The sequence below is a fragment of the Anomaloglossus baeobatrachus genome, chromosome 4 (genome assembly GCF_048569485.1).
Source record: "Anomaloglossus baeobatrachus isolate aAnoBae1 chromosome 4, aAnoBae1.hap1, whole genome shotgun sequence".
NCBI classification, from domain to species: domain Eukaryota; kingdom Metazoa; phylum Chordata; class Amphibia; order Anura; family Aromobatidae; genus Anomaloglossus; species Anomaloglossus baeobatrachus.
The window spans coordinates 629,180,142-629,202,438 of NC_134356.1; the positions used below are offsets into that span (position 1 = coordinate 629,180,142).

At 49.2% G+C, this 22,297-nt stretch overlaps 1 protein-coding gene across 1 annotated transcript in view; it reads left to right on the forward strand.

Annotated features, from left to right (window-relative positions):
- NOTCH3 (notch receptor 3) overlaps window positions 1-22,297 on the forward strand; it is a 114,893-nt gene that overhangs the window by 65,441 nt on the left and 27,155 nt on the right. Inside the window, exons 6-12 of the mRNA XM_075346361.1 lie at window positions 2,774-3,007; window positions 3,241-3,396; window positions 3,497-3,682; window positions 3,799-3,912; window positions 6,291-6,404; window positions 6,871-7,104; window positions 7,367-7,477. Coding sequence (XP_075202476.1) covers window positions 2,774-3,007; window positions 3,241-3,396; window positions 3,497-3,682; window positions 3,799-3,912; window positions 6,291-6,404; window positions 6,871-7,104; window positions 7,367-7,477 — 1,149 coding nt within the window. The remainder of the gene's footprint in view (window positions 1-2,773; window positions 3,008-3,240; window positions 3,397-3,496; window positions 3,683-3,798; window positions 3,913-6,290; window positions 6,405-6,870; window positions 7,105-7,366; window positions 7,478-22,297) is intronic.

Here is a 22,297-nt window from a genome sequence, read left to right on the forward strand (position 1 = left end):
TGGTGTCCGGAAGTGGCGCATGCGCAGTTTGATCTCTCGGCTCAATGACAAGCCAAGATCTCACCTGTGCACGCGCCACCTCCAGGTACCATTTTCCTTAAGTCCGCTGCTGGGAGACCAATGGGCCGGAGGTGGCATGTGCGCAGATGAGATCTTGAGCTGAGAGCTCCATCTGCGCACACGCCGACTCCGGGCGCCATTATTTGAAGCCTGTACCGCCGACAGAGCATCTGGGACACCAGCCGAACCGCCCTGCTCCAAAACAGCCCGCACCGCAGTCAGCACAGCCCCCCTTCTCCTCCTCCCGGTCAGCTACATTCGCATTATACGATGCACCCCTCATTTTCCTCCCATATTTTTGGGAGGAAAAGTGCGTCTTTATAATCCGAAAAAAAACGGTACTTTTTAGAAATCTATCTACAAGATTAGTGTTGAATAATTTCTGGGGCTCCCACCGATCACTAGGACCGGAATCTCAATCTTCCTGTTGTACATACGAGGCTTCATTCATCATCAATGCGACTGGTGGAAACAGCGGAGCGCTGAACTATCTTGGTTAGTCCCATAGACATGGAGGAAATGGGGACGTGAGAACCCATTCTGGGGATTGGTGGGACCCCAGTGATGGCACTGGAGAAAACTCCTATAATGTAAACACAATGACTGGCTAATGGTCCGATTAGATGAGCCGGTGATTGGTGAACAAGTCTTGGTATGAGCACTATTCCTGACTATCGGAAAAATGAACAAGCAAAATCCTTTTATATTGTTTTTTGTCACGTTCAATGATTTTTGAGCTGGGATAATAATCCTCATTGTCGGCAGCACACCGTCCCAGGTAAAATGGTGATGTGCTGCCGATAACCTGATATCCTCTACACCCAGAGGGCATAATAATTGTGCACACGGAATATTCACCGTAAATGACCAAGGGGCCGTTAAGCCGAGGAATTACTATGTCTGCCTAAGGGTAAAATTCCTTTGAAGCAATTAGATTCAGTGACCCCTCGTCATGTCCTCTTTCTAATTACAGCTAGATATATTGTATTCTGATAGGGGAATCCATTCCCTTTATAATTAAAGCCTATTATTGGATTATCAATCTCCACCTCCTGCTATAAGAAATGCCACCTGTATGGTAAAAATCATGAGCTGGCCGTGAGATAACCATCATCCGGACATTCATTCAGTGGACTGGTATCTCCCCTGACTCCCCCATACTAAAGAAAGAGATGAGAAATCTGCTGTGAAACACCTTCTTAACAAACCTGAAAAACAAAAGGATCAGGAGCGTTCTTTAAAGCTATGTGCACACGTAGCAGATTTTTTTTTCTGTACAAAAAAAGCATGTTTTGGCAAGAAACAAGCTGCTGAAAAGTGTTTTTATGGCTTTTTTTATGCTTTTTTTTTATGCTTTTTTTTTTTTTTGTTTGTTTTTTTTGTTTTGCTTTCTTTTTATGCTTTTTTTATCTATTGAGATGGGAAAAATGCAGGGGGAAAAAAAGCAGAATTGACACGCTTCTGCTTTTTTATGTAACAAAATCTGCTTCTTTTTTACTTGCAATGTGTGCCCAGCTCGCATTCTCATAGACTTTGCTGGTATGCTTTTTTTTTTTTTTTTTTTTCCTGGCAGTATTGATTAAAATTTGCAAGGAAAAAATCAACGTGTGCACAGAGCCTAAGGCTAAGTTCACACGCTGCGTTTTTTTGATACTGCGTTTTTGTGCGTTTTTGGCCGCTAAAAACACACAAAAACGCACCCGCGGCCAAAAAACGCGGCAAAAACTGCATGCGTTTATGCCGCGATTTGGTGCGTTTTTGGCTGCGTTTTGATGCGTTTTTGATCTCTGCGTTTTGCTGCGTTTTTCCAATGCATTGCATGGGGGGAAAACGCAGAAAAACGCAGGAAAGAATTGACATGTCCATTTTTTTTTTTTTTAAGCTCAAAAACGCAGCTTAAAACAAAGTTGTGTGCGGACAGCAAAAATGAAAACTCATAGACCTTGCTGGGGAAGCAAAGTCATGCAGTTTTGAGGCCAAAAAAACGCGCAAAAAACGCACTGTGTGAACTTGCCCTAAAGAGTGCTTTACACGCCGCGACATCGCTAACTATATATTGTTGGGGTCACGTTGTTAGTGACGCACATCCAGTGCCGTTAGCGACATCACAGCGTGTGACACCAATGAGCGACGATCGCAAAAACGTGAAAAATCGTTGCTCGTTGACACGTCGCTCCTTTCCCAAATATCGTTGCTGTTGCAGGTACGATGTTGTTCGTCGTTCCTGCGGCAGCACACATCGCTGTGTGTGACACCACAGGAGCGACGAACATCTCCTTACCTGCGTCCACCGGTAATGAGGAAGGGAGGAGGTGGGCGGCATGTTCCAGCCGCTCATCTCCGCCCCTCCTCTGCTTTTGGACGGTTGCCGTGTGACGCCGCACAAACCGCCCCTTTAGAAAGGAGGCAGATCGCCGGCCAGAGCGACGTTGCTGGGAAGGGAAGTCCGTGTGACGGGTGTTTGCGATGTTGTGCGCCACTAGCAGCGATTTTCCCGTGACGCACAACCGACGGGGACGGGTACGCTTGCTAGCGATATCGGTACCGATATCGCAGCGTGTAAAGTAACCTTAGGACCTTGGGTCATTTGAATTGCAATTATTGGACTTTGGAAGCAACACAAGACGACTGGAAAACCCAGTTTTCAAGCCAATAGTTCCCAGCTGAGGCCGCTTCGGTGTAATGGTAATTTGTGAATCTTTCCTCACCGCAGGTCAGTTCTGTACAGAAGATGTGGACGAGTGTCAGCTCCAGCCCAATGCCTGCCACAATGGAGGCACCTGCTTCAACACCCAGGGTTCACACACATGTGTCTGCGTCAATGGCTGGACTGGAGAAAGCTGCAGTGAGAACATTGATGACTGCGCCACTGCCGTCTGCTTTAATGGAGCCACCTGCCATGACCGTGTGGCTTCCTTCTACTGTGAATGCCCCATGGGCAAGACCGGTAAGTATGGTCCTTCACCCAAAGTCCTGAGGTCTGCAGAGTCTGGTATGGAGAAACTGGAGTACCTAGAGGAAATTACCCTGCTGACCTGGCACACGTTATTTTTACTTGGTTGTAGACATCCCTGCCAACCTAGATCCATACCATGGTGGTGCCCCCTCTTTGGACAAGTAATATTACAGTCATTGATACATCCCTTGATGGATTTCTCACTGTCGCTCTTGATTTTGCAGGTCTCCTATGCCACTTGGAGGACGCGTGTGTCAGTAACCCTTGTCATAAGGACGCCATGTGTGACACCAACCCGGTGAACGGACGCGCCATTTGTACATGCCCTCCCGGTTATACTGGTGGAGCTTGTGACCAAGATGTGGATGAATGTTCAATAGGTAATGAAGATTCATTTTGGCCTTCATTGGTGGCTGGTTGTCCTTTGTTGTGGCATATGGGTTCACACATCAATCTGATATCAAAATCTGTCTCTTTTAGGTGCCAATCCTTGTGAACACTTTGGGCGCTGTGTGAATACCCAGGGCTCCTTCCAGTGTCGGTGCACTCGGGGTTACACTGGACCTCGCTGTGAAACGGACATCAACGAGTGTTTGTCGACCCCGTGCCAGAACGATGCCACCTGCCTGGACCGTATTGGAGAGTTCACCTGCATCTGCATGGCGGGTGAGACGATCTGCGGCATTACTAACCACGTTTCCGGCCAGGACATTGCTCTTATTATCCGTGTCGTATATGGTTTTATTGGGCGTGTAATTCTCCATTATCTTGTGTCCTGTCAGGATTTACTGGTACGTTCTGTGAGCTGAATATCAATGAGTGCGACAGCACCCCGTGTGTGAACGGCGGCGTCTGTAAAGATGTGGTGAATGGATTTACGTGTAGTTGTCCAGCTGGTAAGTGTTACTAATGAGGGGACGGTGTATCATGTCTGTATTCATATCCATACCAACTTGTATCATTATAGCACCCGTGAAAGCAGAGCCTCCCTTTTCATGGGCTTATAATTCTATTTGACTAATTAAATGTAAATTCTTTAAAATGATTCCCATCCATATATTGGATAGTGCTGGTAAATTCAAGCAATTTACTGCTTCTTAAAATTTTCAGCCGTTCTACAGCTAGTAACACTTTTTTTTTTCTTTTTGTTTAGAGCTCGTTGCCTTGGAAACAGACCACCTGTAAACATCACGACATGCGCACTGCTTACAAGCTCTTTATTTAGCTTGTAAGCACTGTTTTGTAGCTGGCCAGGATCTCTGGCACACACAGTTTCCTCTTAATTTTGGCCAGAGTCCACACAGCGCTTAAAAGCTAGACCACAATGGCGGTCAGTCTCCTAGGCAACAGAATGTAAACAAAAAAACTTTAATATCTCAAAAATGGCAGTAAAGTGCAAAATATCTGACAATGTCCATTTCTCAAGATGGGAAAAACTACTATAATATTATTGTTAAAGGGAACCTGTCAGGTGCAATATGCACCCAGAATCAGGAGCAGTTCTGGGTGCATATTTCTAATCCCCGCCTAATAGTCCTAGCATTTACTAGCATACATTAAGAGATCTTTAGAAAAGGTATTTCTAAACATCCTTTATGATATGCTAATGAGCGCAGGGACTAGTCCCAAGGGTATTTTTTTTTCCCCCGACTAGTGCTCCCTCTTAGAATGTGACAATGGACACAGGTACACGCGTCACCGCCGATGATGCTGGACATTGAATAACATGTTAGCATGCCCACAGGGGTGTGCTAAGAGGGCGGACTAGTCAGGGGAACTAACGCTCTTGCGACTAGTCCCCGCGCTCATTAGCATATCATAGAGGATCTTTAGAAACACTTTAGCTAAAGATCCCTTTATCTATTCTACTAGATACAGGGACAGTTAGGCAGGGATTAAAAATATGCAACCAGAACTGCTCGTGGTTCTTTCTGCATATTGCACCTGATTGCATATTGCCTAGTAAATGACATTAACTTCACACTCGGTGGAGTCTTTCTTTCTGAGCTCCTGTCGATCGAAAAAAAAAAGAAAGGGCAGAAGTTTATCTGCATATTCTAGGTTCTGTCCATCCATATATCGCTAAGTATGGTACATTTTTTGGCCTCAAATGTCCCTGTCAGGACACCACCACCATGTTTTTCTTGTTTTTGTTCCCCATATTAAAGGGAACCTGTCACCACTTTTTCGGTCTATAAGCTGCGGCCACCACCACTGGGCTCTTGTATACAGCATGTTAAAATGCTGTATATAATAGCCCAGGCTGGGGGTATAACATAAAAAACACTTTATAATACTTACTTAACGGTCGCTCTGCGGTGGATGAGTGCCTAATGGGCGTCTCCGTTGTCCTCCGGTGCCGATGCCGCCTCTTTCGGCCATCTTCGTCCTTTTTCTGAAGCCTGGGTGCATGACGCGGCTAAGTCATACACACTCGCCGGTCCTGCGCAGGCGCACTACAATACTTTGATCTGCCCTGCTCAGGACCTGAATGCTGGCGAGTGTGTATGACGTCGGACCCGTCATGCACCGCGGCTAGAGAAGGAGCACAAAGATGGCCAAAAGAGGCGTCGCCGGCACCAGACAACGGAGACACCCATAAGGCCCACCGCGCGACCGGTAGTTAAGTATTATAAAGTGTTTTTTATGTTATACCCCCGGCCTGGGCTCTTATATACAGCGTGTTAGAATGCTGTATATAAGAGCCCGGTGGTGGTGGCCACAGCTTAGAGCCAAAAAAAGTGGTGACAGGTTCCCTTTAACGGGACTCTTGTCAGAGAGAATGACTGTTCAAACCAAGTAGAGGCGCCCGGTGCAACATGACTGAGCCACTCATTAAGTGCACCTCCCCGCCTGCTTGTTTTCTCTATAAAGCCATAGCTATCAATTATCGAAGAGAGGTTCGGAGACAGGTAAAACAAACAGGTGGGAGGGTGCACTTAATAATTGGTCCCGCCATGGTGCACCCAGCGCCTGTACTTGGTTTGAACAGTCATTCTGTGCTGATTCCCTTTTAACCACTTTTCATTTTGTGTAGGAGCAACTTGTTTTAGTCCATGTCCATTTATGACCATGTGAACCGTTTGCCGCATTCCTAAATATCTTATCTGCGACACAAGCGGATGTCCCATCAGTGCTGGGACCCGACCAAAAACAATAGTCCTACACTGAGTTCTAGACTGTGGCCAGATGATGACCTCGGGGGTGGAAATCTGAATTTAATGTTATAAAGTATTGGCGCCTTGCTGGAGTAATGGCAGTATTGTCCTCACAGGTTTCACAGGCTCCATGTGTCAGATTGACATTGATGAGTGCGCCAGTACACCCTGCAAGAACGGAGCCAAATGTGTGGACAGACCCAACGGTTATGAATGTCTCTGTGCGGAGGGTGAGTTCTGCGGTCCAGCTTAACTGACTGAGGGTAACTCCTTACTCCTGGGGTCTGTCTCTGATGCAGTATCCTGTTCTCTCTCACGCTCTCTGGATGTCTCTATATATTCAGGGAGGTAAGTCTCCAACTGTCTCTAGATTTCCATCTTTCCTCATCTGCCTGCTCCTCTCGCTTCTTCTCTAATCCGTGCTGTCCAGCTGGACCCAACTTGCTGTGCTTCATGTTTCTTCATCCTGTGCTTCTCCAGTGGCCGCGCTTGACCCTTGGCTTTTCTCATGGCCTCGCTCTTGTTTTTGACTCCTTCTTCAAAAAGTCATCTTCTGCTGTTGGCCCATAAAAGCCATTCGATGTTTTTTGCTCCACAATATTGGCATGTGCTGCTTGACTCTGCTCCCTCCCACCCCCGGCTGCTTCCCTCCATTCCTCTGTGACCCGCTTTTCACTAGTCCCTTTCTTGTTTTAGGCTTTGAAGGTTCTCTCTGTGAGCGCAACATTAACGAGTGCTCTCCTGACCCATGCCACCATGGAAAGTGCCGAGATGGCATTGCCAGCTTCACCTGCACATGTGACCCCGGATACACCGGCTATCGCTGCGAGAACCAGATTAACGAATGTCACAGTAACCCTTGTCTGCATGGCGGAAAATGCATCGACCTGGTCAACAAGTACCTCTGCTATTGTCAGCCGGGAACCTCAGGTTAGACTTTTCGTCCGGTTGACTTGGCTGATATCCGGTCACAAACATCTTGGGGCCACCTACTGTCCGTGTTCATTTTCTCCATGTCTTTGATTTGCGAAAGTCTTCCAGACACTGCGTCACTTTCATCCTATTCAGTAAGAATAATGTTATGTCTTATCATATGACCTGGAGGAACTGAGGCAAGACTATATCCAGCTCATAACAGGGAGTCGGCCATGACCGGCTCATCTTGTAAATGATCTTTTGTCTTGCATTGTAGGTGTTAACTGCGAATACAATTACGATGACTGTTCCAGCAACCCGTGTGAATACGGCGAATGTCGGGACGGGATCAACAGATATGACTGTGTGTGCAAAGCTGGTTTTACAGGTAAAAAATAGTCTCATGAGAAGAGGCCAATGGCAAAGTCCCTCTGGGACCCCGGAGATCAGCTGTAATCTACGAAGGAATCTAAAAATAATAATGTGTTCAATTACCCTGTAGCGCCACCACTTTTGAAGTGAAGTATTGCACAGTAGATACGTGATGATGATCCTATAAGAGGACTCCCCCCAATTAATAAGAATCCCCTAATAAGATGGTATTTTTTTTCTCTAAAGCAGAAAACCCCTTTAAATCACAGTGAGTCCTAGTACATATCGTGCTGTTCATTGCTGTACGAGAGCTCCAGAAACTCCTTCACCCAAATTAGCATTTATGATTTATCTTTAATCATATGTGAAGCACCATGGATTAAATAGCACAATAATGTGTGTGTGACTAGAAATGTGTGTGTGTGTGTGTGTGTGTGTGTGTGTGTGTGTGTGTGTGTGTGTGACTAGAAATGTGCATGTGTTAGCAGAGGTGTGTGTCTATAAATATGCATGTATAGCGGAGGTGTGCGTGTCTATACATATACATGTGTAGCAAAGGTGTGTCTGTCTATTTATGTGCATATGTAGCATAGATGTGCGGGTCTATAAATGTGTGTGTCTCTCTCTATAAATGTGTGTATGTAGCAGAGGTGTGTGTCTAAAAATGTGTGTGTGTGTGTGTGTCTAGAAGTGAGCGTATGTAGCAGAGCTACACACATTGCAGAAAGACACTAAGATTGTATCTACTTCTCTACTTTACCCTACTGCACTCTACCCCTATGCTTCTCCTATTTCTTTATCGTTCCTATGGGAGACCCAAACCATGGGTGTATAGCTTCTGCCTCCGGAGGACACACAAAGTACTACACTCAAACGTGTAGCTCCTCCCTCCTAGCATATACACCCCCTGCTAGCCAGTCCTAGCCAGTTCAATGCTTTGTGTTTCAGGAGGTCACACACACATGCATTCTCTGATTTTTGATTTTTGATTTTTTTCTTTGGATCAAAGATTTGGAAGAAAAGCGGGTCCAGTCTGGACTCCCGGCATGTCCCTTCTCACCCCACTGTGTCGGCGGTGCTGTTAAGGTTGATTTTCCAAGGCTGGAGCCTTCACATGCCGCGCTCCTTCAACACCCTCTGAGAGGCTCTGGTTTGAAGTGGGAGCCAACACGGTTCTCACTGCTTTGCAGGAGACCGGTCTCCATCCACAGCCCTGTTCAGGATCCTGTCGGACGGAGCGCTCATCCCCCAGGGACCTGGCACCTGCGTCTCACAAGCTAAGTACATGAGACGTTATTACCACAGAAAGTGGTCTTTCCAGGGGTCCTTTATACTTTATTTTGTGGGGAGAGTGTGTTTTATGTTTGTGTTAACATTTCCGGCCGGTTCTCCAGTTTTCACTGGAGAACCGCGCCGATGGTGCCTGCACGCCGGCCGCATGTTTAAATCTAGGCCCCGGCTTCGCCTGAGGCCTAGTTTCGGTTTCCACTGCCTCTGCTTGTCAGTCACGCAGAGAGACAGGATGGCTCCGCCCAGCGGCTGTACAGCACAGGGAAGGGACACTCCTCACTGAGGAAGGATTCCCTCCCCTGTCTACCTCATTTGCCGCTCTCAGAGTAGGCCCCGCCCCCTCTCCTCGCTCCGGTCGCCATTTTCTCAGCGTTCTCTGTGCCTGCATAGGCACAGAGATTCCACATTGTGACAAGTGGGGGCCTGGGCTGAGGGACTGGGGGCACAAAAATGTCTATTAATCGGCCTAGCAGCCACAACCTCCGGTTTGTGCAGCTGCTTATTTTATCTGTTATATACTCTGCTGGGGGCCACTCTGGTCAGAGCCCCCACCTCTGCAGCATGTCTCACATCAGAGCAAGGCTGCAGGGCTGTTTTTAATTTGCACTGTATGAGGACTCGTACGGCCGGTACCGAGCACATAAACACAGGAGACTCCGAGTCAGCCTGGAGGCTCATCAGTGGTCCCTCCAGCTGCTCCGGCTTCGGTGGCTGAACCCCCGGTTTGGGCAGAATCCGCTCTTTCCAGGGGATGACCGTCCCGGACTCTGCGGAGCATGCATTAGCCCCCTTCTCAGGGTGTTTCTGCTGCTACTCGCTCAGCAAAGCTCACGGAGGACTCTCCTTCTGGTCTCAGACCCCGTCCTCCTAAAATGGAGACGCAGGGTCCCCTGTCCTTCCCCGTCCCGCAGCTCTGATTCACGAGCTGACTCACTGGACGAGGAGGATGTCTCTACCAGGGGCTCGGACGCTACTTTATGTACCATTGATCTGTCCGAAGGTGACGCAGATGCTAATGATGGGATTGCGTCCATTATACTTGTACTGGACCTCCATCCGCCTGTATCAGGGGAGCACTCCCCGCTGGCAGAAAGGCATCAGTATACCTTAAACAGAACAAGGAGTGTGTTCCTTACCACTCTAGTTTTCAGCCCACTGTGTCCAGGCCCACAGCCTGTCCTGTCAGACCCCAAAGCGGAGTTCTGATGACTGTTTCTCCCTCCCACCAGTGGTGGTCAAGGAGTGAGCTAATTTGCCAAGGGTGGTCCCTCCGGTGTCTAGACTTTCAGCCCAGATAGTTGTATCAGTGGCTGACGGCACCTCTATAGGGATCCCACTGTACTTTACTTTTGTACTGGACCTTAATCCGCCGGAGTTACCTTGCCTAAGAGAACAAGGAGTGTGTTCCTTAACCACTCCAGTTTTTCAGGCCTCTGTAACCAAGCCCAGAGTCTGCTCTGACAGACGCTTCCCATGAAGCGTGGTTCTGATGACTGTTTCCCTTTCCACCAGTGGGGTTAAGGAGTGGGCTCATTCACCAAGGGTGGCTCAGCCCGGGCCGTTATATCAGTGGCTGATGGCTCCTCATTTATAGTTTTGCTGTCCACCAGGTTGTCCTTCTGGCCAAATCTGTTTAGGGGCGGCAGGAGCTTCGTTCTCCTCAGCTTTATAGCAGTGCGGGCTTTCGTAGCCTCCTCTGCTTCTCTAGAGGAGATGCGTTCCCTCACAGGGACTCTATGCCCGAAATGGTTGCCTGAACTTCCAGATTCAGCCTTTTCATCCTATGCCATGTCTGCCATGCTAGAGACTCTCACCGCACCGCGGTGGCCTCGGCTACTTTCCTCGCTATCCGCAGGCTCCTGTGGCTTCGGAAGTGGAAGGCAGATGCTTCTATAGAAGTTCCTTGCTGGGCTCCCTTTTGTTGGGACCAGTCTTTCGAAAACAACTGGATGAAATTGTTAAGGAAGCTTTTGGCGGGAAGAGTTCTTCCATGCCACAATCCCAAATCAGGAAACCTGTCCAGGGCAGGAATCAGCGGAGGTTTTCGTTCTTGCGTTCCTCCATCTGAGCGTTTTCTAAGCCCTCGGCCTCGTCCACTAGTTCGGCCAAGGATCGTAAAACCCAAATGGCGCTCGAAGCCGCGTCTTCAGAAACCGCAGGAGATGCTGCCACTAAGTCAGCTTCCTCCGGGCTATCTGGCCACGCCAGCAACGTCCTTGGTCGGTGGCAGGCTCTTCCACTTTGGCGACGTAGGATTTTAACACGTCTCCGATCAGTGGGGGCGGGATTACTTCTCCATGGCTACAGGATAGATTTCTATCCACCCGCCAAACAGATTTTTTCTGTCAACTCCCCCCTGTTCCAAGGCCGCCGCCTTCTCACAGGCCGTGGCATTCTTGCAGGCCAATGGAGTAATTGTACCGGTTCCCAATTGGGAACGGTTCTGAGATTCTGCTTAAATCTATTCCTAGTCCCCATAGAGGGCAGGTACTTCCGACCTGGATCTCAAGCTTTTCAAGCATGTTCAGGTGCGGCGTTTTCACATGGAGTCTCGGTCTTGTTCCGGGTATTTTCACCGGATCAATTGATAACCCAAGGACATTCCCTAGCATCCATCGACATCAGAGATGTCTATCTGCATGTGCCAATCGCAGCTTCTCACCAGCGTTGGCTACGTTTTGCAATCGGAGTGGTCCAATTCGTGGCTCTTCCCTTGGAGTTAGCCACGGCCCCTCGAGTACTCTCAAGGTTGGGGCAGCTGTGATTAGGGTCCTGCACCCCTAGAGGTTGGCAGTGATCTTTTGCCCTGAACGGCCTTCTTGTCGGGGCTTCATCCAGTGCAGACTCTTAGCAGAGTGCCTCGCTCACTCTCGCCACGCTAACCAATTCGGGTGGCTTGTCATTCTGTCCAAGACCACTCTGACTTCGAACCAGAAGTTCACGTACCCAGGGACGCAATGCGAGACTCTGTCGGCACTTGTAAGCTGCCCTTAGTCAGACAGTAGTCCCTCTGCTGGCGGTCGACGTCGTTCCATCAGGCACCAAATACAGGTACTGGATCATATGGTGGCGTCAATGGAAGCGATTCCCTTGCCCAGTTTCTCCTCCTCGGAGGCTGGACATTTTCCGCTGTTGGAACAAGCGAACTTCCTCCTTCCACGGGGTGGTGGCTTCGCCACAGACCAGGGGCTCGTTTCAGTGGTGGCTTCGGCCACTCTGTCTCAGGGACGCTCCTTCCTGGCCCCGTCCCTGGTGATCCTCACCAGGATACTAGTCCATCCGACTGGGGAGCAGTGTTTCTCCACCACGGAGCGCAGGGCGCTTGGACTCTGTCCGAATCAGCCCTCTGGATCAATGTGCTGGAAATCAGAGCTGTGTTTCTAGCTCTCTAAGTCTTTCACCATCTGTTGGCGGCTGGGCACATTCGAGTCCAGTCAGACGACGTAACAGCGTTTACCTACATCAACCTCCAGGGCGGCACACTCAGCCGCCTGGTAATGTTAGAGGCTCAACGCATTCTTCAGTGGACGAAGGACTCCTAGTCCACCATATCCGCAGCCCATATCCCAGACGTGAAGACTGCGAGGCAGATTATCTCAGCTGTCCATCCGCGGTCCACGATCCTCAGGTTTCTGCGGCAGACGCACTGGTGCATGTTTGGTCCCAGCTTCGTCTGTCTTACGTGTTTCACCCTCTAGCTCTTGCCCAGAATCCTGCGCAAGATCAGTAAGGAGGGCCGTCGGGTCATTCTCATACTCCAGACTGGCCCAGGCAAGCTTAGTACCCTAACCTGCTCCATCTGTCCGTAGTGTTGCCATGGCATCTTCCGGACCGTCCAGACCTTCTCTCAAAGGGTCCGTTTTTTTCCGCCAGAATTCTGGATTCTCAGATTGACGGCGTGGCTCTTGAGTCCTGGATTTTGACGACTTCTGGTATCCCTCCTGAAGTCATCTCCACTATGACTCGAGCTCCGAAGTGTCCTTGGCCTTTTGGCCTTGCCGACCCTCCTGTCCCTTCTACAGTCCGGTCTACAGCTTAGGACTATCCCTCTTTAAGGGACAGCTCTTGGCTCTGTCAGTGTGTGCCAGCGGCGTATCATCCGGCTGGCTCAGGTGCGCTCCTTCAAGGGCGCATCTCACATTATTCCGCCTTACCGGCGGCCTATGGAGCCCTGGGACCTTAATCCGGTCCTCACGGTTTCCGGAAACCCCCCTTTGAGCCTCTCAGGGAGGTTTCTTTGTTTCGTTTTTCACAGAAAGTGGTCTTTCTAGTGGCCATAATTTCCCTCAAGAGAGTCTCTGTTTTGGCTGCACTCTCTTCTGAGTCACCCCCTTTTTGGTTTTTCATCAAGACAAGGTGGTCTTCGTCCGACTCCGGACTTTCTCCCTAAGGTGGTTGCTACTTCCACCTTAACCGGGGCATTTTCCCTGCCTTCCTTTGTCCGGCTCCTGTTCATCGCTTTGAAAAAGCGTTGCATATCCCTGGATCTGGTGCGGGCGCTCCGGATCTTTGTGTCTCGCACCGCTGTTATTAGGCGGTGCACCTCTCTCTGGTGCTGACCACTAGTCAGCGTAGCGGTCTCTCGGCATCTACGCCGACCCTGGTTCGTCTTAGGTCGGCCATTTCTGATGCCTACCAGTGTACTCAAGTGCCTTCCCCGCCTGGGATCAGGGCACACTTGACCAGAGCTGTCGGTGCCTCTTGGGCTTTCAAGCACCAGGCTACGGCTCACCAGGTCTGTCAGACTGCCACTTGGATTAGTCTGCATACCTTTTCGAAGCACTACCCAATGCAGGCTCATGCTTCGCAGACGCGGGCTTGGGCAGACGCTTTTTTCAGGCGGCTGTCGCCCATTTGTGAAGTTAGGTTTCGTCTACTTCTCAGTTTGTCTGTTTATTCCCACCCATGGACTGCTTTAGAACGTCCCATGGTTTGGGTCTCCCATAGGAACGATAAAGAAAAAGAGAATTTGTTACTTACCGTAAATTCTTTTTCTTATAGTTCCGTCATGGGAGACCCAGCACCCTCCCTATTGCCTGTTGGCAGGTTTCTTGTTCCGTGTGTCTTCACCGGCTGTTGTTGTTGCAGACAGAGGTTCCGGTTGTTCCGGGTTTTACTCTGTCTCTACTTGTGGGTGGATGTCCTCCTTCAGCTTTTGCACTAAACTGGCTAGGACTGGCTAGCAGGGGTTGTATATGCTAGGAGGGAGGAGCTACACGTTTGAGTGTAGTACTTTGTGTGTCCTCCGGAGGCAGAAGCTATACACCCATGGTTTGGGTCTCCCATGACGGAACTATAAGAAAAAGAATTTACGGTAAGTAACAAAATTCTCTTTTTTCTGCTGTCTAAACCTCGGGTACATGTTGTGGTATGGTGCACTTTCTAGCCTGAAAAATACTGTACATCTAATATATAAAGTGTGTGTGTGTGTGTGTGTGTGTGTGTGTGTGTGTGTGTGTGTGTGTGTGTGTGTGTGTGTGGGATTGGCATCTGCACAGTCACAGCCACAAAATTTTGCACACTCACGTCTGGACCCCGAGAGCGTCATAGGCTATGTTTTGAGGGGAAATTTTAACCCCGCACTTTAGTTATTCACCAAAAAACCTGCCTCCATTAAAGCGAATGGAGCTGGGAGCCACAGTGCAGCCAGAGCTTCAGAAGAATGCGCAGCCACACCCTTATATGGAATGTTGGCGTGTCACAATGCAGCCAGGGAAAGAGACAGACACAGACAGGGAAAGAAACAGACATAGGGTAAGAGACGGACGGGCGAAAGAGACATTATATTTACGTTTATATCTATTTGTTTTGTGGTTTTTGTGTGCAGAATACATTTTTGTTAATACATTCTATTTTGTTAAAGGGAACCAAACATCAGGATTTTCGTGTATAAGCTGCAGCCAGTGCAGTACTGGCACTATCATGCACAGTGTGTACATACCATCAGGGGGCAGCTCGGGTGTTTAGGCAGTGAAATACAACTTTATAAAGTTTGAAATTTCGTGCACTTTTTGATTGACGTGTGCACCTCTGCAGATAATGTCCGGGCGGGTTATGCAGGAGTTCCCCGCCCCCCCACCAGCCTGTTCCTCCCTCTCTCCTGATGTCCGGGCGGGTTATGCACGTGTTCCCCGCCCCCCCCCCCCCACCCCCGTGCCGCCTGTTCCTCCCTCCCTCCCTCTGGCTGTATGTAAATATCTAATCTTCAGAAACATGGCACCGGAGTGGGCCTCTGCGCATAGCGCTTATCTCCGGCGCCATGTTTCTGAAGCCCCCGCATTACACAACTTGGTGTCTGAGAGGGCGGCGCCACAGCGATGTCACACCGGCTGGTGTGTTGGCCCGGTGTCCTGGGGCGGCACGATACAGGAGCAGCAGGTAATCGCGTCCTCCGGTCAGCTGTTCTGTCCTGTTCTAATCGCGCGCGCTCCCGCGGTCACAACGGGCTGTGAAGAAACGAGGGCGCATGCGCCGCCCTCTCAGACACCAAGTTGTGTAATGCGGGGGCTTCAGAAACATGGCGCCGGAGATGAGCGCTATGCGCAGAGGCCCACTCCGGCGCCATGTTTCTGAAGATTAGATATTTACATACAGCCAGAGGGAGGGAGGGAGGAACAGCAGCGCGGGGGGGCGGGGAACACGTGCATAACCCGCCCGGACATCAGGAGAGAGGGAGGAACAGGCTGGTGGGGGGGGCGGGGAACTCCTGCATAACCCGCCCGGACATTATCTGCAGAGGTGCACACGTCAATCAAAAAGTGCACGAAATTTCAAACTTTATAAAGTTGTATTTCACTGCCTAAACACCCGAGCTGCCCCTGATGGTATGTACACACTGTGCATGATACTGCCAGCACTGCACTGGCTGCACCTTATACATGAAAATCCTGATGTTTGGTTCCCTTTAACAGCCGTTATTAACCCGGGCAAAGCCGGGTAGTACAGCTAGTTAGATATAAAGGTGTGTGTGTGTGTGTGTGTGTGTGTGTGTGTGTGTGTGTGTGTGTCCGGGACTGGCATCTGCACCGTTGCAGCTACAGCCACAAAATTTCATGTCATAGGCTATGTTTTCAGGAGAAATTTTAACCCCGCGCTTTAGTTATTCACCAAAAAACCTGCCTCCGGCGTGTCACAATGCAGCCAGGGAAAGAGAGGGAGGAAAGACAGACAAAGATATATATATATATAATATATACACATACACAAAGGGGAGACAGAAATTATAATTACATTTCTATCTATTTGTTTTGTGGTTTTTGTGTGCAAAATACATTTTTGTTCATACATTCTATTTTGGTAACAGCAGCTATTAACCTGGGCGAAGACGAGTAGTACAGATAGTGTGTGTATGTATGTATATGTGTATATATGTGTATGTATGTATATGTGTATATATATATATATATATATATATGTGTGTATATATATATATATATGTGTATATATATATATATATATATATATATATATATATATATATATATATATATATATATATATATATATATATATATATATATATATATATATATATTTAATATTAATTTTGATATATTTTTTTTCTTGTATTCATTTGTTTTCCATTTATAACTGCGGCATCCATAGGATTAAGAGTGGAAAATCATGGCGGCATGGTTCCTAATATGGCGTCTCCCCTGTCCAGAATGATGGATATTGCAGCTCAGCTAGTTAGAGGGAACAGGACTAGGCTGTAATATTACACAAAATGCAGAGCAGGTTAAAGGGGTTTTCCCATCTTCAGAAAACGCTCTGCCCCAATTAGATGGTCTGAGCTGCTCAGAGCCACTAAGCTCATGGATTGGCTGCAGCGCTGACTTAGTGCTGCAAACAATCACAGTGACAGAGACTCTGCACTTGACCTGGGGTGGGCGAGTGAAGAACAGGTTTTGTTTTTAAATTGGGTTTGGGTACGGGGGATTTAAGAAAACAAAAGTCTGGGTGGAAACCTCCGAGAGGTGGAATGCCCTCTAATTTGTCTACAAATCTCCCCCCCCCCCCCATATTCTTTATTTTTTTGATTCTGGTGCGCAACAGGCTGGTGATGCTTGTTTTGTGGTTGGCGGTGTATGGTCAGTCGGGGCTGTAATGTCTAGGAATAGACTTTGGATCCGGCAGAAACATGTCAGGAATGTTCGGTGGAGTCTAATGTGATTTTACGGCCTCTGGAATACAATGAGACCTTTGTAAAGGTGGAGTCCGGACAGCTCCGTCCAGCTGGAAACAGATGGCGGCCGGGGTTACTCCTGATTTGCAGGGGCAGGATGGTAAACACATAGCTGCTGATAGGGGAGCTCACATGTTATGGGGTGTTTAGGTGATTATGGAAGATCCCAGAAAATTGTTCAGATTTATCAGCGAGCACAAGTCTGTGGTCCGAATAAGGCTGCACGGACTGCCTGTGTGTCTACTGTATATACACCCACTGATGGGCCATATTCCGACCAAATACATGTGTGAATCTGTGAATCTAGCCTTATAAAGAGAGGGGAGGCGGAGAGAGGGAGAGAGAGAGGGGGGGGAGAGAGAGAGAGAGGGGGGGGGAGAGAGAGAGGGGGGGGGAGAGAGAGAGAGGGGGGGGGAGAGAGAGAGGGGGGGGGGGGAGAGAGAGAGAGGGGGGGGAGAGAGAGAGAGGGGAGGGGGAGAGAGAGGAGGGGGGGGGGAGAGAGAGAGAGAGGGGGGGGGAGAGAGAGAGAGGGGGGGGGAGAGAGAGAGAGGGGGGGGGAGAGAGAGAGAGGGGGGGGGAGAGAGAGAGAGGGGAGGGGGAGAGAGAGAGAGGGGAGGGGGAGAGAGAGAGAGGGGAGGGGGAGAGAGAGAGAGGGGAGGGGGAGAGAGAGAGAGGGGAGGGGGGGAGAGAGAGGGGGAGGGGGGGGAGAGAGAGGGGAGGGGGGGAGAGAGAGAGGGGAGGGGGGGAGAGAGAGGGGAGGGGGGGGAGAGAGAGGGGAGGGGGGGAGAGAGAGGGGAGGGGGGGAGAGAGAGGGGAGGGGGGGGAGAGAGGGGAGGGGGAGAGAGAGAGAGGGGAGGGGGAGAGAGAGGGGAGGGGGAGAGAGAGGGGAGGGGGAGAGAGAGAGGGGAGGGGGAGAGAGAGAGAGGGGAGGGGGAGAGAGAGGGGAGGGGAGAGAGAGGGGAGGGGGAGAGAGAGAGAGGGGAGGGGGAGAGAGAGAGAGGGGAGGGGGAGAGAGAGAGAGGGGAGGGGGGAGAGAGAGAGGGGAGGGGGAGAGAGAGAGGGGAGGGGGAGAGAGAGAGAGAGGGGAGGGGGAGGGGGGAGAGGGAGGGGGGAGGGAGAGAGAGAGGGGAGGGGGGAGGAGAGAGAGAGGGAGGGGGGAGGGAGAGAGGGGGGAGGGAGAGAGAGAGGGGGGAGGGAGAGAGAGAGGGGGGAGGGGGGAGGGAGAGAGGGGGGAGGGGGGAGGGAGAGAGGGGGGAGGGAGAGAGGGGGGAGGGGGGAGGGAGAGAGAGGGGAGGGGAGAGAGAGAGAGGGGAGGGGGAGAGAGAGAGAGGGGAGGGGGGAGAGAGAGAGAGGGGAGGGGGAGAGAGAGAGAGGGCGGGGGAGAGAGAGGGGGCGGGGGAGAGAGAGGGGGCGGGGAGAGGGGGAGAGAGGGGGGCGGGAGAGGGGGAGGGGGGGAGAGAGGGGGGAGGGAGAGAGAGTGGGGGGAGGGAGAGAGAGAGGGGGGAGGGGGAGGGGGAGAGGGGGAGGGGGGAGAGAGAGAGGGGGGGAGGGGAGAGGGGGGGAGGGAGAGAGGGGGGGAGAGAGAGGGACTTTTAGATACTGATAGATTTAGATACTTTTAGATACAGGTAGATTCCTTTAGATACAGATAGATAAGATTTAGATATATAGATTTAGATAGATACATTTAGATTTAGATACAGATAGATACCTTTTAGATATAGATGGATTTAGATATAATTTAATTTTTTTTCCCCTATTTTGTCACTTGGGGTAAATCGGCTTGAGGCTACGTTTTAGTTATGGGTTCCCATTGAAGCTCACAATCTAAATTCCCGATCAGTATGTCTTTGGACACGGGGAGAACATACTAACTCCTGGCAGATGTTGTCCTTGGTGAGATTTGATCCTAGGACCCCAGCGCTGAAGGGAAATAGTGCTAACCACTGAGCCACCCATGCTGATTAACAAAGTAACAGTGCTTACTACTGAGCCACCGGGCTGCCTGACCATAAAGCAGCAATGCTAACTAGAGTTGAGCGCGTATTGATATATTTGTAATCGCTATACTCTTAACAAGTACTTTGTAATATTTGTGTATTCGTTCCCAATAGCGAGTACAATGCAAGTCAATGGGAAATGTGAGTAATTTCTGCTGGACCCAACAGAGATTACTTGCATTTCCCAATCAGCAGAAAATTACTCGCATTTCCCATTGCCTTGCATTGTACTCACTCTCGTATTCATTCCAAATACCTATTACTCTTAACGTAATGAATACTTAGTATCACAAATACGAATAATTCAATACTCGCTCTTCTCTATTTCTAACCACTGAGCCAGCATACTACTTGACAGCAAAGCAGCAAGACTATCCACTGAGCCACCGTTCTGCCTCACAATAAAGTGCTACCACTGAGCCACCATGTTTCTTAACAAAGTAAAAGTGCTAACCACTGAGCCACTGTGCTGCTTAACAAAATAACTGCTAATCACTGAGCCATTGTGCTGCTTGACAACAAAGCAACAATGCTAAGCACTGAGCTACTGTGCTGCCTGGACAAAGTGTTCACCTCTGAGCCACCATACTTCCTAAAAAAGTACAGTGCTAACTACTGAGCCACTGTACTACTTGACAATAAAGGAACAGTGCTAACCACTGAGCCGCTGTGCTGTCTCACAATAAACCGTGCCAACCACTGAGCCATCGTGCTGGTTAACAAAGTAACTGCTAATCACTGAACCACCATGCTGCTTGACAAAAAAGCAACAATGCTTACCACTGAGCCACTGTGCTGCGTGACAAGAAAGCAACAGTGCTAACCACTGAGCCACTGTGCTGCTTGACAAAAAAGCAAACAATGCTAACCACAGAGCCACTGTGCTGCGTGACAAGAAAGCAACAGTGCTAACCACTGAGCCCCCCGTGCTGCCTGTGATGTTCCCGGGAACTCTGATAAAATCTACCATTACTACTTCTAATAAATTGAATAATAAACTTCCATTAGACAGGAGCGATATACTTACAATATGTACATAGTCATTCTCCAATTTATAGGAATTGTGTAATTTACTAATGATCTTTACACAATAAAATATAAGATTACTACTAAAATTCTAGATAATACAATTGTAAATTTCTGCCTTTTAATATAATCTGAAAATGGAAAAATCGCTATCACACTACTTTTAATGAAATACTAATATAATGCTAATACTTAAGCGAGTGCAGAGATGTGTACCTGCTCGGAGACCCCCATATATCTGCAGAATGAGGGTCTCGTGGCCTCTATGTAGCGCTCCAGTGAGACGTAGAGGAGGTGGAGAGGCGGCCATGCTGATTGCTATCTGCATTTTCAACTTCTCGCATAAACTGCCATAGGGAGAGCTGCATGTGTAGCCCCCCTGATTCCAGGCTGGGGTATTTGCTGGTTAGTCTTAATGGAGTCTCCACTGGAATAAGATGCTCCCAATTCATTAAGATGCCTGTGCCCATTAATGATATCAGTGCACCTTGCTGCCGCCGGGCTCCTCCGCCTGAAATGTTTCCGGTGGGGCTGACGCGTTTTATGCCACTTTTGTGGCTTAAATTGATGGATTAAGTCCTGGAATAAGAACACCAAAGATATTTTTTCGTTTTAATCAATTTAATCCCATAATACTGATGAATCCAGCGCCATATACTCTTCCACTATTTTGTGGAGATGTAAGATGAGGATCCCCTTCTCCCCTGTTTAAAGTTCTGAAAATTAATCCGGAACCTATCATACGTTTTTGTCCTATACATTGTATATGCCACACTGTCTCGGAAGCTAACGCCCCTGAAAGGGAATATATTGGCGGATTCATGCTCCCCAAACTACGGGCACCATGGATCACTGCTGTGTTATTGGTACTCTTAACTTTCTGCAGTTTTAGGGAAATCCAAGCTTTGAAAAGCCGGCCAGGGACCATGCAACTGGGGTAAGTCCCCGGCAGCTTCTCCACACCATATTACTTGTGATTGACAGGTCTGAATATATACATACTAACACAGGGAGAGACCTGTCAGTCAAGGCGAGAGGGGCGGGGGGAAGCCGCGAGGGAGGAGCCGTGGAGACCTGCCTTAGACTAGTCATCCTGGCTACATTTTCAGTGTGCACAGCTTTTAAGGAGGTTGTCCACTACTTTTATATTGATGGACTATCCTTAGGATAGGTCATCAATGTCTGATTGGCCACCCCGCACCACCACTGATCAGCTGTTCTAGGTGCCGACGGCGGCAGCAGCTAGAAATGTTCAGTCTCGGAGCTGCCCCATGTCCTGATAATGGCCGCGGCAGGGTACAGCACATGCGCCTCTTAGGCTGCCTTCACACATCAGTTTTTTGCCATCAGGCACAATCCGGCAAAAACCTGAAAAAAACGGATCCGGCGTCTGTTGCCACCGGATCCGTTTTTTTCCCCCATAGACATCTATTAGCGCTGTATTGTGCCAGATGGCCTTGCATTCTATCCGGCTTTAGCAAAATTTGGTTGTCCGGCTGGATGGAATGCTGAGGGGAACGTTTTTTGTCTCCGACGAAAAACCATATCCAGCGCCGTACGGCGTGTTTTATAATAGAACCCTATGGACGCCGGGTCCGGTGTAATGCGGCAAAGAAACGGATACAGCCGCCGGATCCGGTTTTTTGAACTGAGCATGGTCAGTATCATCACAATGGATCTGTAAAAGAACTGATGGAAAAAACTGATGCAACTGATCCATTTTTTTCGCTGGATCCGTTGCATCAGTTTTTTCACCGGATAGTGCCTGATGGCAAAAAACTGGTGTGTGAAAGCAGCCTTATTTATTAGAATGTGCAGTACCCGGCCACTATCAGAAGATGGAGCAGGTCCGGAACTGAGCATTTCTGGCTGCTGCCGGGACCGAGAACAGCTGATCTGTGAAGGTGCGGGGTGTCAGACCCCGGCTGATCAGACATTGATGACCTATCCTAAGGAGAGGCCTTCAATGTAAAAATAGTGGACAACCCCTTTAATGAGATAAGGGACTGTGGCTTTGGCCTCCAGGTGACTGTGTTTTTGCACCGTGTCCTGTCCTCAGGCCCGTGTCCCTCATCTCTGTGGTTTTACACTAAATAGCAGGGTGCCCGAAATAACTACTGCACAAAATCTACCGTCCGGAGGAGCCGTTCCCAAAATGTCATTTTTGTGGTGGGATGAGGATAAAAGCTGTATGTTAATAAGATCCTCGCAGTCCCGGGGCTGTTTACTCACAGAATGCCCCTTCTGACTAATTACAGTCATTATCTGTACTGTAAAGTCTGCCGACCCCCTGTAGTTTTATGGGGGGGGGGCGGTTTTCTTTATATAGGGACCA